At 40.5% G+C, this 16045-nt stretch overlaps 1 protein-coding gene across 1 annotated transcript in view; it reads left to right on the plus strand.

Moving 5' to 3' along the window:
* LOC110832567 (protein Wnt-16) overlaps positions 1-16045 on the plus strand; it is a 59428-nt gene that overhangs the window by 39992 nt on the left and 3391 nt on the right. The window contains exons 3-6 of the mRNA XM_022069677.2: positions 4725-4881; positions 11409-11553; positions 14676-14816; positions 14950-15177. Coding sequence (XP_021925369.1) covers positions 4725-4881; positions 11409-11553; positions 14676-14816; positions 14950-15177 — 671 coding nt within the window. The remainder of the gene's footprint in view (positions 1-4724; positions 4882-11408; positions 11554-14675; positions 14817-14949; positions 15178-16045) is intronic.

Raw genomic sequence — 16045 nt, forward strand, 5'->3', positions numbered from 1 at the left:
CCGGGTACTGGTTGGGAAACCTGAATGGAAGAGACCGCTGGGGAGACCTAGACGTAGATGGGAGGATAATCTCAGGCGGGATCTATGGGAGATAGGAGTTGAAGGAAACTGGATTTTGTTGGCCCAAGACAGGGTCCGGTGGAGGGCTTTGGTTAATTCGGTGATGAACCTTCGAGTTCGGTAAGCCATCTAGTTAGTTAGTTAAACTTATACTCTATGCAGCAGATACGTCCAGGGGACCATTTCCTGAGTAAAGGTATTTAAAAACAAATTACCGTAAACAGGGTAAAATTACCCATGTTTCCCCGCTCGATCTCGTACATTTCTTACGCGTTCTTACTCACGAAAGGCTCGTACTTATCAAAGCCAGCAGCCTCAGGAAGTATGTAGGACGAATCGCATGACAGAATGTAGGCATAAATTCGTTAAATCTGTTGCATGCAATGCAACAGTGGGCACGATTTTCAGTGAAATTCACACAGCTGTGGGCACATTAAACGATTTCATCTGGCCTGCTGTCTTGAGTTAATGCGTCTTAGCTACTCGAACGAGGAAGTGTCTCGACCCAGTCAAGACTTTCCAGCTTTGCACAGAGGCCAGGTTTCTAAATTACATTTTGGAGAAACTTAGTTTGAATCTTCCCTTGAAAAATGTTTTCCCTGCCGAGGTTTTTAATCAGAATGGAATTATAAAAATAAAAAGAATGCTTACAACTTATACTCTGATCAAGATTTTAACAATTTTCTGCCCAATTCACGTCACTCACACTGGCATTCATATAAAAGCAATAATAACTTTTCTGAACTTTTAAAGAGCTTTGAGATTCTGAATCTAGTCATAGCATCAATTGCCTATTACGAGAGAATTTGTAATCTCCCCATGACTCCTCCCTTAGCAGACAGTATCTTCGTCGCAGAACTGCGCCCAGTTCTGTTTGGGAACGACTCAGCCAGCACTTCCAGAAACTCTGTCCTGCGACACTCAAACTTCCACTCCTTTCCATTTGCATTGATTGCATGGTTGTCTCCAATCTGTACACACCTTTCACACTGGACAGAGCATACAAATAAAAGCTTAACACGAAAGACATTGGCAAAGCCTTGAGTTGGAGAGACTCTTCAGATACTTGTACATAAGAGAAATTGGAACTTGCACCATAAGCCTTCTAGTGCCGGGATCTATTATATTAATACAATGTTTCATTAAATGTCAAAAGTCGAAATAACAAATTATTAATTATATCGGTCTTGCATTATTGTGCGAATGGTCTGTATCTCTTGTGGATGAAAATATTAAAGTAATTCATATACTTTCCAAACTTTTTACTAAAATAAATCCGTTAAAGACGGTTATCTCAATGGTAAGACGTATGTCATTGGGTTATATGCTGCTCTGATTGAGATGTTCCTGGCTTCCTTAAGCCGTCTTTCTATTTTGATAATTCAAGAATTTAACCTTTCTTATACCTTTGATTAGCTTTTGTTCATTAGTATTTATCTTTTGCCCGTATCGTATTTTTCGTTACGCTGGTTTATAATCTCTGTTTATGTAAGTATCTTTCACGTAGATCCCCGTTTTTAAGCAGTATAATTTTTATGTATATTTCCATTTTGTCTAAAATATCTTTGTTTGTCTCTATCATCACATGTCTGTCGCCTGCTTCTCAATTTTTTTTCCGATTTCAGACATCTCGATTAAGTGGATCTAGCCTCTAAGATTATTTGCACTTGAATTTCGATTAGTAGTTCAACAATAATTCAATCAAAGCTATTAAGCATTCTTCCCACATATTATAAATGTTCTAAAATTTTTGAGAGTGCCTCGTTCCTTTACAGAAATATACTGTGTGACTGTATGCCAGTGTTCCACAAACTTTATACCTGCGGCACATACTAATTTGTCAGAGACATGATGGCACTTTAAAAAATGTCGCCTCAGGAAAGGGGTTGCGAAACTAATCATGGCCACCGATGTGCCACGGGATGCGGAACATTCCTGTACACTCCTCCTGCCGTTTCTCGCCTTCCAGACCGTATTTCCGGGCCGTAGTTTGTGGCGTGAACTGGCACCTCCATAAATATTATTGCCGACCTCACTATATCATCATTAATAACTTCTAAATTTTCATCAACGTCCGACTTAAGTAGTGCGTCGTTGAGCACGAGAAATGAAAGGAGCTGTGAGTGGGTGGTCTTGCTTCAATACGGCCAGAATCGCTCTTGAGGCTCCATGCTCTGTTGAGATTGCTATAAAAAGCTATTATACCGAGTGTAGCACGTGTTCCACAGTTAAAATTACTGGGGATTAAAGTATGTGTATGGACACATTACATCAGCCCACCTTAAGGCCTGTTTAACATTGCAGGTCAAACAGAGACTTAGACAAAGCGGCGAGTTATAAAGATAGCCCAGTCACCCTTTGTCAAGCTCGGTCACTTTTGGTCACGCTTTGTAAATCTTCGTCACTTTTCGTCATGTATGGCGATCCCTTGTCACGAAGTCGAATAATAACACGCCTGGTAACGCTTTGTCACACTTGGACACGCGTGGTCACTAGGTCACGCTTCTGCACGCTTACGTTATGTTACGTAAGGCTCCGTTAATTTTGGCTACTTTGCAATTTGTTAGATGAAGTTACGTCAGGTTTGGTTCTGATAGGTTGGTTAGGTTAGGTTAGGTTGAGTTGGTTTGGGTCAGGTTAGGTTAGCTTTGGTTGGGTTAGGTTTAGGTCATGTTAAATTTGTTTAGTAAATTTTGTTAGGTTAGGTAGCATCTTGAATTTTTTTTAGTTATTTTAACACTTATGGCCACAATTCGTCACGCCATTACAGTACGTCACGCATAGTCACGCCTCGTCACGCTTGGACACATTTTTCAAATCTTCGTCGTATTTTAACACTTATGGTGACCTCTCGTCACGCCTTTATATCTGGTCACGCCTTGTCACGCTTTATCACGTTTGGTCACGCTTTGTAAATCTTCGTCACTTTTCGACTTATATGGTGATCCGTTGTCACGAAGTCGAAGAATGACACGCCTGGTCACGCTTGGGCACGCGTGGTCACTAATTCACTCTTCGGCACGCTTACGTTATATTTCGTAATGCTTGGTTAATTTTTGCTAATTTGTAATACGTTAGATGAAGTTACGACAGGTTAGGTTAGGTTAGGTTAGGTTTATTAGGTTTGGGTATATTAAGTTAACTTACGTTAGTTTAGGTTAGTTTGTTAGATTAGGTGAAGTTTATAATATATTCGTCACCTTTCGGCTCTTATGGCCACATCTCGTCACGCTGTTACCATACGTCACGAGTAGTCACTCTTTGTCACGCTTTTAAATTCTTTGTGATGTTTTAACACTTAAGGTGTCCTCTCGTCGCGCTTTCAAAGGAGGTACGCCTAGTCACGCTTTGTCGCTAATATATAAATATATATTATTGAATATATTGGAGTGGATAGCAGCTGGTAAACATAGCAGCAAAAGTCTGGCTCGTAACTTGCTCCGAGGTCCCAGTTCACGAAATTCAGCGTCAAAATCGTGGATCAGTTGCAAGGAGCCACCATCAGTCTCAGGTCGAATTAGAAGGTCCTGTCCACCTTTTCACACGGGGAAGAAAGAAACAGATTCGGTATCGGAAACGTGGTCTTCCTTTCAGAAGATACCAGCGTGGGGCAGAGTCTGAGAAACCAAAAACGCTTACTATTTGATAGTGACGCGGTCAAACACCCGAGACGACTTCATTACATTCATTTTTCCTGTCTTAATTCGAGCTACGCGGAAATACTGAACTTGTTGCAGAGGTTTACCATGCTTGAGTTCAAACATTGTCGGTAACTTCACATAAAAAAACAATTTGGCCTTGTCAGGTTAAGGTGTTCTGACATCCACACGCTTCCACTCTAAGTTGGGCCTATGGGTTCAATGAAGGTTTCGTCTATTGTTTGATAACCTGGATCTGATTTTTACAATGGCTGAACAAGACGAAGGAAACAAAAACAGTGTTTTACGGTTCAGTTGGTAACAGAAATAGTCCCTGTGAACTAATTTTGGCCTTGCCAACTTCATCAAATGAAATGTCACTAAATGAGACTTGTCACGTTCAATAAATGGAAAAATTCCGTGTACAGTCAGGTGCATAACCAATTCGACTCTGAAACAAGATTTACACATGGGTTTCACATGCAAATTTAAGGTGACGTTACTGTAATCTGAGCCAATGTCGACACGATTTCATAATCACCCAGTTGTGGGTCAAAGCTTCACTAGGAAATAATGACAGTCTACACGCATCAATTGCGTTTAATATGTCGTAAAAGTTAATATGAAGCTACATGTTTTAACTTTTTTGAAAGTTATCATCAGGCTTCGAAAATACACTGAATGTGAAAGGTCTCACAAGATATTTCAGTTTGAGTTGTCATACAAATTGTAGTTAGCATGAACATTTGTAATGAAGTTTTATTTTTGGAAATGACTCGTATAGAGATTAAAGTAGATTTAAATCGTTTGTACTCATATAGACTTCAACGAGAATACACAGTGCCACATCCCAGAACCAGAAGACATATCTTCTTACTCACCGCCGATGGAACTTGGAGTCCTATTATACCTAGTAAACTTTGAACAGATTGTTCCAGAACATGTCTTTTGCGTTCAATGTTGCAGTGATGTTCTTTTAACTTGGACTCATTCCCTTGGGTTATCTGTACTGTGGTCTTTGTGCAGGAAGCAGGGAGACGGCCTTTATATACGCCGTGACGAGCGCTGGGGTTGTCCACGCCGTCACCCAGGCCTGCAGTTCGGGCAACCTGACAGATTGCAGCTGTGACTCAACGGGCAATGGCCTGGAAACCCCGGAGGGCTGGAAATGGGGAGGTTGCAGGTGAGATATTGTTCATCCTTCCGTAATTATTTGTAATTCAGTGACTTCCTTATCTACATTTGCATTTGGAAAATAAATGCAATTCCGCCATTGAAGATGACAGTCGTGTACTGTAGAAATGGACCGACGTTTCCGCCTTTATCATTGGCATTCGCGATAATTACAACGAAATTTTAGGGTTTAGGCTCGCTACACATGTCAGGCTTTGAATATTTAACTTTATTAACAACAAGACAACTAATCCCAATAACCCAACTACCATGAACCCCTTCCAGGCATTAGTTCTGAAAACTAATAGCCAATTTTTACGTTTAACGACGCTTATTAAAAATTAAATTTACCGTAGTGTGTGTTGAGATACAAATATTTCTGAAATGGGCACAGACTACTACAGAGTTGGTTTTATCATGTATATTCTTATCAGCACGAAGTTACTTCTTAGCAGTAGTTGTGGATGAGCGTTTTGCCGCCTTGTGTTTTAAAGAACATGGAATGAATCTAACGGATAATGAAATAATATAAAAAAAATAGTTTCTGAAACCCGTGCAGTGTACCTCCGGATTTCATGGATTTTCCATTCAAACTCCCTTTTGTTTCATTCGCTTTGGTAAACCATAAACCTTTAAAGCCCAGTGGTACGTAAATGTACCGCGTCCTCTAACAGTCAGTGGTTCTGCATGTTGCCTACAGAAAGTGTTTATAAGTTTCTTATAATTCTTGGTATAAATAGCAATTATTTCTCTGAACAACATTTATAAATTTGTCTTTGTAATGGAGACTTGTTTTCTTTGCGGTAGGAACTGAATTTTTAAATATTGGTGTTAAAGACTATCCACTTCCAAGGATTTAAATTTTATATGTCCATATTCTTATATGTAAGTGTTTTTCCATAATGTTGGCAACGCTTAAATGAAAAGAGCTTGTCTGGGGGTGTAAAAATAGGCGTGTAAAACAACCTCCTCATCACTTGAAAATATTTGTAAACATCTCCATGTGTAAACATGCAGGCTATTTCAACAAATGTGAAGTGCTTTTTTCATCATGTTTCGTCACCAGATATCTTCGCTGTCCTATTACTTCTAATAGTACAACGAAATATAAACATGTAGTCTTGTCCCCAAATGCAGCAGTGAAATAAGTCCCATGTGGATTTTTATGATCCGTATTTCGTATTTTATACATCAAACAAAGTTTATGCAAATAAATTAAATATCACTGCGTTATTACATGTAGAAAAAAACAACCAATAATTTACATATATTGCTAGTAATTTAAGCAAAACCAAAATTTTACAAGGATTTATTTTGATTTACTTATATAACACGTTTTCTCTCCTTTCGCCGTAATTTGTTCTTATGTCTCAATGCTTGTGTTTACTTATTTTGGCTTAAATATTATGGAGGTCTACCTGACCACCGTCAGCTTTGCGGCAATGCGCTATTTTTAAGAATATTAGTCAAATTCAGAACGTACTGATTTAAGACGGATACAGGAAACATTAATACGGATTTTCATTTTTTGAAAGCACTAAATCTATGACGGCGTGAAGTTGATTATCATCTCGTTATAAACCTAAACTCTAGATGAATGCGAGTGGAAAACTTCATTATTCAGCCGTTTAACTCCTGGGAAAGCACTTTCGATATCAAATGGAAAATGAGCTGGAAGTGTTTCATGTTCATCCTGAGCGGTGACGTGGTGTGGGGACATCTGATTACCCCGACTGATCTCCGAACGTCCAATCCATAGACATTCTGGACAATGGAGCCGTGTAGTCTGGCAGAAGCTTACCATCGTTTCAGAGGTACTTACTGCCTCCATCATCAGGTCAATATCGTCCTGATCTTTATACTTCTCTGCCTTGAGAATTTTATAACCATTCTGGGTTATTTGTCTCTGTTCCATTAATTCTACGCAGTTTACATTTCTCATTCTTAGGACACAGAAACTTTTGGAAACATATATGGCACACGAGACATAGACTGGACACCCATTTGTTAATTTTTGTCCTAAGTGACATTTCTTGTTCGTTACTGATGACATCTAACTTCTGATTGGTTTAATTGATACTACACTGTCAGAAAATTGTAACGAAATGTTTGTTTTTTTATCTTGCTACCTGACTCCTGAATGGGGTTAATGAGTAGTGAAACAGAAACTTATAAATACAAGTTCCAGCGTTAGGAATATAGGATAATAGAGGTTCATGTACCTTGATCCAGCACGCTGACGAACCGGGGCTACACAAAACAATATATCTTTATCATGGCTCGCACAATTAATTAATGAGGCACTCTGGAAACGTCCTCAGAATGTAAACTGTTCACTTATACTCTTCCATAAATGCGATAGACCTAAGTTTCACATAAAAAAATATTATAGTCATTGTACCCTATATTTTAATCTAATTAAAATAAAATATTCTGCAATCAAACTTAATTGTTAAGTTGGTAAACTGTACAGGACGTACATCAATACCCCCATATCCATTAGCTGAAGTTGTGATATATCCAGAAATTTCGCATGACAGCATTTGTTTATGACGTATAAAATGTAAATTTGACTCTGCTGTTTTAACTAAATACCACGCCATGAAGATGTACGGGGAAGAAGACATAGCTTCAAGCAAGGTTCGAGTCTCGTTTCGTCAAAAGTTTTTCGTGCTCCACAATGTGAAAGATTTACCTCCTGCCTCCACCAGGACTCATCGCCCTGAAGATGGAGACAGCTCGAATCTGAATACCAAGCTAAAGCCCATATTGCTCGTATTTACTTATTTCATTTATAGCGTTCAACCGGCGCTCGTGAAGAGTTCTTAAGGCTTCGGAATCTGTTGGACTCCGTGTTTGTTCAAGCTACAGCCATTTAGAGGTTCTGCCTCATTAGCATTTCGTTGAGAAACCAAATGCTTGAGGACAAATTGGATGATGTAGAAAGCTAACAAGTGGGAAGGGAATTCTGAATTGTTTGAAAGGAAAAAGAGACTTAACGACGGATACAGACATAACCGAAATCTGGTAAGCAAGCGACAGGATAGGGAGCTTATTTAACAGAGTAGTATGTCCCCCCCCCCCCCCCGGGCCGCTTTCGTGTGCTGTAACCTCAGGGGAGCTCATTATGAAGCCCACACTCGATGTTCTGTCTCCTAATTGGGAGAACTAGCCGGCTAATATGTTGCAGAGGGAGGAAAGTAGATCTATCTATTGGAGGCTTTGTTGACAAAAAAGAACTCTCTATCTAACGTACTTTGTGTTGGCATTCAGTAGCAGACAGGCTTTCAGTGTATCGTATTACTTGCGGCAATGTCAACATGACCCCACAGGTTTCAACCAGTGGCGGTTCATCCATCCCCATTGATCGAATGTGGTTTTATTTAATGAATCTTCCAGTAGCGTCCCAGTAATAGATTTTTAAAGGAACCCAGAGAAAGAGATAAATTGCAGTAAAATAAAGAAAACAAGTAATTTTTTAAAATCAATTTTTGTCATTTCGTAGTCAATATTCTGCTAAAATTCTGACAGACAATTTTAAATTCTAGAAAATTAGCTTCAGTACTCCCTCACTCCAAAATATCCACATTGCCTCCTAATCGGCGACTGTAGACTACGACGTAATGAAAATAGAATGAAACGATATTGAAAAGTCGTATTGTTTGGAGTACATTTGCATTCCACAGGTGTTCTCTACTCTTCATCATTAAGGTCGTTGCTCAAATACGATCCGAGGACATTTTTCCAGTGTTAAACCATTTTTGAACATACCTGAGCTTCGTTAATTATTATGCATCAATCCTAACGCTTGGATTCCACTTTTGTAATTAAAATATTGTATTTAATGTCTCCCCTGTGTGCTCTCATTGAGGACTGCGTCTGTGGTTTCTGTAACTAAGGAAGCTTCGTAATTTCTCCAAACATCGTCGTCACAATTAGGCTAGCTGTTAACAGCCTCCCAATTTCTACTCTAAATTACGAAATTTCGTAACCTTGGAATTGTTTATTTCCTGTGAGTTTTGAGGATTTCATGACAGTGAGAATGATAATTTTCTGAGTTTTAGCGCCGTGTAGATTCGTCGATAGGTGCCAGCGTTTCGGGGAAACATGCTGTTCATGAATCTTAATCATTACTTTTTCCACGATTAATATGTTCTTTCTTTTCTGGTCCCAGTATTGCACGCCACTGCTGTGAGGTTACAAAGGGGTTGCCGTCTTTCCCTGTGACGTCAGTGTGATGACCAAAGAGAGCAGAAATATAAAACACATGTTCACTCGTATCACTAGCTCGTCGGAAAAGTTAAGTATACACCTATTTCCCACGGCAAAAAAAGTTCAGGATCCATCCCTCCTACTTGTTCAAATATTCCCTTCGATACTGTTGCATCTCATCTTCTCAGCTCCTTGTAATTATTCGAGAATCGATATTGTACCAATATAAATACTGATGAAGATTCCTGTCTTCTGGGTTATTGCGCTGTGTAGTCTGGTCGATGTTTACCAACGTTTCAGAGGTCATACTGCCTCCGTCATCAGGGCGATGAATGTGCCAGTGGGGTGTGTAGGGCTAGTTTTATAGGTGCCAGAGTGTGAATGGAGTAGCCAGCCCCGAGCCAATGAGAGCAGGCGTGGGGCTGGGCCAATAGGAGCACTCACCGCTGTGAAAACCTCAAATCTTACATAAATACTGATGCTTACTCAGGAGTCCAGACAGGTGGAAATTTCCTTCGTCTTACGAATGTATTTGAGTAAATGGGCGGGTAACCCCCCGTGGGGGGGTTTAGTTGGCTCAAACGATTTCGTATTTACAACCGCAGATTTGAGAAATTTTCAGTAATCGGGACGAAACCGTTCGTTCCAATTCTTTAGAAGTAAGAAACAAAGAGTTGAGTGGAATATCAGGTAAGGATGGATTACTATCCAAATTATGAACATTATTCCACAGCGGCAGTATTTAAAAACTTGCTTTATTGGGCAGTGTTTTTGGTTTACGTAGTACATGCGTTTGTTTTCCTTCTACCAGCAAGTCAGTGTTGCAGGCGAAACACGTTAGTCCTGACAACGGTATAAACGTGAGATGTACAACCTGAAGATGGCATTCCTAACTCCGTTTTTTGACAAATTCTTCATTCCACACAATCACGGCGACTTGATTTATTTTAAGTCCGTACACACACGCGCCCTGGGTGATGCAAAAGACTTGTGGGTCACATGACTCTATGGTCACTACCTTCCTTCAACTAGTTGTGCCGTGGAGGATAAGCTCTTTGGACCATAAGAAATACATTACCTACTGTTGTACAGGGAATTTTGAATCGTTCTGTAGTAAAAGTTAAGATATGTCAAAGAGAAATCATTACATGTCCATAGATTTTCGAAATATTGAAGTTATGTAAATTCGAAAAATTTTTAGTGCTCCTCTGTAGATGAATTCTCACTCGTAACTCAAGATTGTTGCCGATTCCATTTACTCCAATTAACTGACCTCGTGACACAGAATTTTCCTTGACCGGAACATGTAAATATGTTCAAGAGACTTCGTATATCGAGCCCCATGTCTCATCGACGTCATAAGCAAAGCCATCTGTTTAACCTGAATCACAACCAGTTTATTCCAGTTCACATCGTCATAACACAAGCTTATCTAAAACTTATTTTAAATTATAACAAAATGTCATTTAAAATATCACTGAGAATAAGTTTCTCATGTAATTGTTTTCCTTAACAATTTTCTGCCAGAGTAAAATCTCTCATTTTTTCCTGTGTATCTAAAGATTATTCTTCTCAATCTCAGTACCCAAACAATACGAGACAAAAGTGCAAATCATGAAGCTCCTCGTTGTTGTTTTTTTCCAGTTTTTTAAGCTCAGCTGTTTTTTTTCTGAAGTCAATTTCCTTTTCTACCCAAATTAAGTTTTCTAACACCTGTTATGTATTTCCTGCCAAAAAAAAAGTTTTCCTTGTACAACAAGATAACTCGTCGCATTATAACTTATTCTTGTTGTATTATGTTTCTTCTGGAGGCATAAATAATATAAATAATATGTGCTTAAAGACAATACGTGTTTGGAAACAACACGCTGCTTGCATTTGCAAGTAGCTGAACTTTGAGACACATCCAAAAGTTTTTCTTAAACTATCACGGATTATGCCTTCGATTTAAAGCCAATTCTGAATAGTGAATCCTTTCAGACGTATGGTAAGACGTCTTGTACATACAGATCGACCGACCGCAAGTATTCATGCCCTTAGCGGGATTTGAACTGGTATAACCGAAGCCGTGAGGGCCTTGGACAGCGCGAGAATTGTAATCGCTTGTTCAAATTTCGTGAGAAACTCTAATGTTATGAGAGATTTGTGGCTTTCACTACGGTCGAGATGATGATGATCTCCTGGGCTTTGGCGCCGTCTAAACTCGTACGTAGATGCTAATATTTCTCCAAAACGTTGGCTTCTACCTACGAGTCTACACGACACCAAAAACCCAGAAGTAGACAAAAGATTTTAAATTAAATTTGATGTTCATGTTTATTGTAGTGATAACCTCAACTATGGAGTCCAATTCGCACGCAAGTTCGTCGACGCACCGGAAAGAGTAAAGCCTGCCCCAGAAACGAAGAACAAGAAAGCTTGGAGTGTGAGGATGAAAATGAACCTGCATAATAACGAAGCTGGGCGACAGGTGAGTGGTTTCATGTGGACATTTTAACTTAATTCATATTTGCAAGGCATATGTTGAAAAAAAAATAACACAACATTCTTTGCGGTCAGCTTTACCATGAATTATTTATGTAATACCATGAAAGTCACCGGCATTTGTGAATTCAGCTTGTTTTCCACAACCGCATACTTAATATGTTGGCAAACCTGAAGGGAAGAGACCGCTGAGGAGACCTAGACGTAGATGGGAGGATAATCTCAGGCGGGATCTGTGGGAGATAGGAGTTGAAGGAGAATGAATTTTGTTGGCCCAGGACAGGGTCCGGTGGAGGGCTTTGGTTAATTCGGTGATGAACCTACGGGTTCCGTAAGTCATCTGGTTGGTTGGGTCCACTATTTGGGAAGCCTGAGTGGAAGAGACAGCTGGGGAGACCTAGACGTAGATGGGAGGATAATCTCAGGCGGGATCTGTGGGAGATAGGAGTTGAAGGAGAATGAATTTTGTTGGCCCAGGACAGGGTCCGGTGGAGGGCTTTGGTTAATTCGGTGATGAACCTACGGGTTCCGTAAGTCATCTGGTTGGTTGGGTCCACTATTTGGGAAGCCTGAGTGGAAGAGACAGCTGGGGAGACCTAGACGTAGATGGGAGGATAATCTCAGGCGGGATCTGTGGGAGATAGGAGTTGAAGGAGAATGAATTTTGTTGGCCCAGGACAGGGTCCGGTGGAGGGCTTTGGTTAATTCGGTGATGAACCTACGGGTTCCGTAAGTCATCTGGTTGGTTGGGTCCACTATTTGGGAAGCCTGAGTGGAAGAGACAGCTGGGGAGACCTAGACGTAGATGGGAGGATAATCTCAGGCGGGATCTGTGGGAGATAGGAGTTGAAGGAGAATGAATTTTGTTGGCCCAGGACAGGGTCCGGTGGAGGGCTTTGGTTAATTCGGTGATGAACCTACGGGTTCCGTAAGTCATCTGGTTGGTTGGGTCCACTATTTGGGAAGCCTGAGTGGAAGAGACAGCTGGGGAGACCTAGACGTAGATGGGAGGATAATCTCAGGCGGGATCTGTGGGAGATAGGAGTTGAAGGAGAATGAATTTTGTTGGCCCAGGACAGGGTCCGGTGGAGGGCTTTGGTTAATTCGGTGATGAACCTACGGGTTCCGTAAGTCATCTGGTTGGTTGGGTCCACTATTTGGGAAGCCTGAGTGGAAGAGACAGCTGGGGAGACCTAGACGTAGATGGGAGGATAATCTCAGGCGGGATCTGTGGGAGATAGGAGTTGAAGGAGAATGAATTTTGTTGGCCCAGGACAGGGTCTGGTGGAGGGCTTTGGTTAATACGGTGATGAACCTACGGGTTCCGTAAGTCATCTGGTTGGTTGGGTCCACTATTTGGGAAACCTGAGTGGAAGAGACAGCTGGGGAGACCTAGACGTAGATGGGAGGATAATCTCAGGCGGGATCTGTGGGAGATAGAAGTTGAAGGAGAATGAATTTTGTTGGCCCAGGACAGGGTCCGGTGGAGGGCTTTGGTTAATTCGGTGATGAACCTTCGGGTTCTGTAAGCCATCTAGTTAGTTAGTTAGTTAGCATACTTAATATTCTGATCCACTAAAAGCATTTTGATAAAATTTGGGATCGGTACGGAAAATTTTACAAATTGGTCGACATCAGTCAACAACACACCTTATCAAACGATATTCTAATCGAACTTACCATTTTTTAAAGAATCGTTCAATATAAAGTTGTCTATACGTTTTGAAACCACGCTGTGAATACTTGTGGCAGGAGTGGAGGAAACTCTCGTCTCGTTGAAAAAGAATCTTGTAAAAATCGAGTCTAATAGTATCGCTATGGCCTCGAGAACAGCTGAACGGACGGAGTTGCAGTAGCTTTACAAAAAAATGTATCAGCACATTAAGTTTTTGTTCAAAATCAGACCACATGAAAATCCAGACACGTTTCTGCACAAAGAAAATTCTTTGTGGGAAGTGCCCGAGTTCATCAGTGCCTACGCAGGCAAGTGGGGAATCCCTGACTCTGACGTCACCGGCTCCTTCCCAATGATCAAATACTGGCTAACGTGCCAGAAATCTTCTTCTTCTTTATTACGCCGTCTCCTTTACAAGATATTGGCGACATATTATGAACAGGATCCTTCCATCCTTCCAGAAATGTTAAGCCATCTTTTTTTTAACTCTTTGAAGGCCGGTGGTAGTATAAGGCAAGATTAGACGAATTAGACAGTTTTCGTCTATGTAAGACTTGAGGTTCTCACAGCGGTGAATATGAAGATTTCTGTCTTCTGGGTTATTGCGCTGTGTAGTCTGGTCGATGTTAACCAACGTTTCAGAGGTCATACTGCCTCCGTCATCAGGGCGATGAATATGCCAATAGGGTGTGAGGAGTTGGATTTTATAGGCAGGGAAGTGAAAGGTGTAGCCTGCCCCGAGCTCGGGGCAGGCTACACCTTTCACTTCCCTGCCTATAAAATCCAACTCCTCACACCCTATTGGCATATTCATCGCCCTGATGACGGAGGCAGTATGACCTCTGAAACGTTGGTTAACATCGACCAGACTACACAGCGCAATAACCCAGAAGACAGAAATCTTCAGTTTTCGTCTAGTTACTGAAATGTGTAACGAGGCACGATTGTCTGTGATTACTGTTAATTGCGATACAGTATTGTGGGGGTTGGATTCCTATCATATAGAAGGATTTTATTTAAGCTCTGTATCAGCTTTCACAGATGTATGACTGCACAATGTAAAGCCCAAAATGTTCTGTTAATAATAATGGAGATTTATGTTATACATTTGAAGGGATCAACCTAAGCTTTTAATTACATACACACACCAGATTTTGACACTCACGCACTGAGCATATTAGCATATTAGAGATTTGCCTTGTGTTGGGATGTACCAGGCTAGTGTCAGCTGATATGAATGGGACATTTCATGGTTCTTCTCAGTTATTTATGATGACAGTTTATATCTCCACAATGTTTAGTTAATTCTGTTATTTCATTCAGCATTCAGTAGCGTAATCTATGAAGCTGGTAAGTCATCTTTAAGTAACCTATAGATGGATGGAATTGTTTTGTATTATTCATATTTTGATTTTTTCTAAAATATGTTTCAGGTTGTTTCATCATTGATGAGAATGCAATGCCGATGCCACGGCATATCAGGCTCGTGCGAAGTGAAAACATGTTGGAGGACAATGCCCTCATTCACTGAAATTGGCGACACGCTGAAACATAAATATCGACAAGCCGTTCAGGTAGGCCCTCCAACTTATCGGTCGGATCCGTCAAATTTGAAGCACTTACCTTATTCATAAATATAAATTTACTTACTGTTTCCTCTGTTTAGGCTTCCTGACCAATTCATTCATGTTTCTCACCTGCAAGCAGGTAGCCCCAAAAGTACGCAAACGTCTTCGTCGAAAGAACAAGAGCAAAACCAAACGACGTCTGCCTGTTGGAAAAGGCGACCTGGTTCATATCCATAAGTCACCCAATTACTGTGTGAATGACCCTCAGAAGGGAATCCCAGGGACATCAGGGCGTATCTGTAACAAGACTTCAGATGAGCCTGACAGTTGTGACTTGCTGTGCTGTGGTCGGGGATATAACACACAGGTTAGAGTTTATACTTGCATCTCATTACATTTCTGCTCCTGAAATAGGTGGCATATATCATCTTAAAGACACCTAATAAGTTCATATTCATCACAATACATGCATTATCAGTGTTGACTTTGCTTGTATTACAGCGCCCTCAGGAATAAACAACTTACGCACAGTGCCCTGTCAAAGACATCCAAGATCCCCCTCCAAATTGAGCAGTCTTGTCATAAGTTAATAACTCTCAGTGACAGTGGCAACCTCTAGACCAGTGGTCCCCAACGCGGCGCCCGCGTTGTTACGGAAAGAGGTTATACTGGATAATGAAGGCCATTCAACCATGAACATTATACAATCAAAGCGCAGATCTCTACTTACTGACGCCCATCTTGACAATTGTTTTGCGAGCAGCAACATCATCCTACACTCCCAAATTTGAAAAACTGGCTGATGAAATGCAGCGCCAAACATCACGCTAACTTCCCACTTGAGTAATAATAACTGTACTTATAAAACTACGTATTTTTGATTGCATGGTTTCTGGAATCATTAAACGTCGTGTTGTTTTGTGTATTATTTGGTGTCCATATCTTATTTATCCAGAGAAAAGAAAATTTGGCTTTGTTAATTGGTTGATGCTCGCCACGATCTCATAAACTCTCAAAATGTGCCCGTAGGCACAAAATGGTTGGGGACCACTGCTCTAGACAGTAGCTTGTCATTTACTTTGTGATTATATAGGGACATAATAGGTATTATCACCTGTGATGATATTTCAGAGAAAGTTTGTAAGTACCAACTGTAATAAACCATTATCAGAACTCTATAGAATTCATCATGTCTGTTATTTAGAAGCTTGTGATATCTCTCGCAAGTCAGTAAA

The sequence above is a fragment of the Zootermopsis nevadensis genome, unplaced genomic scaffold, assembly GCF_977971745.1.
Source record: "Zootermopsis nevadensis isolate Lab colony 2312 unplaced genomic scaffold, Znev_1.0 Znev_ptg000025l, whole genome shotgun sequence".
Lineage (NCBI taxonomy): Eukaryota > Metazoa > Arthropoda > Insecta > Blattodea > Termopsidae > Zootermopsis > Zootermopsis nevadensis.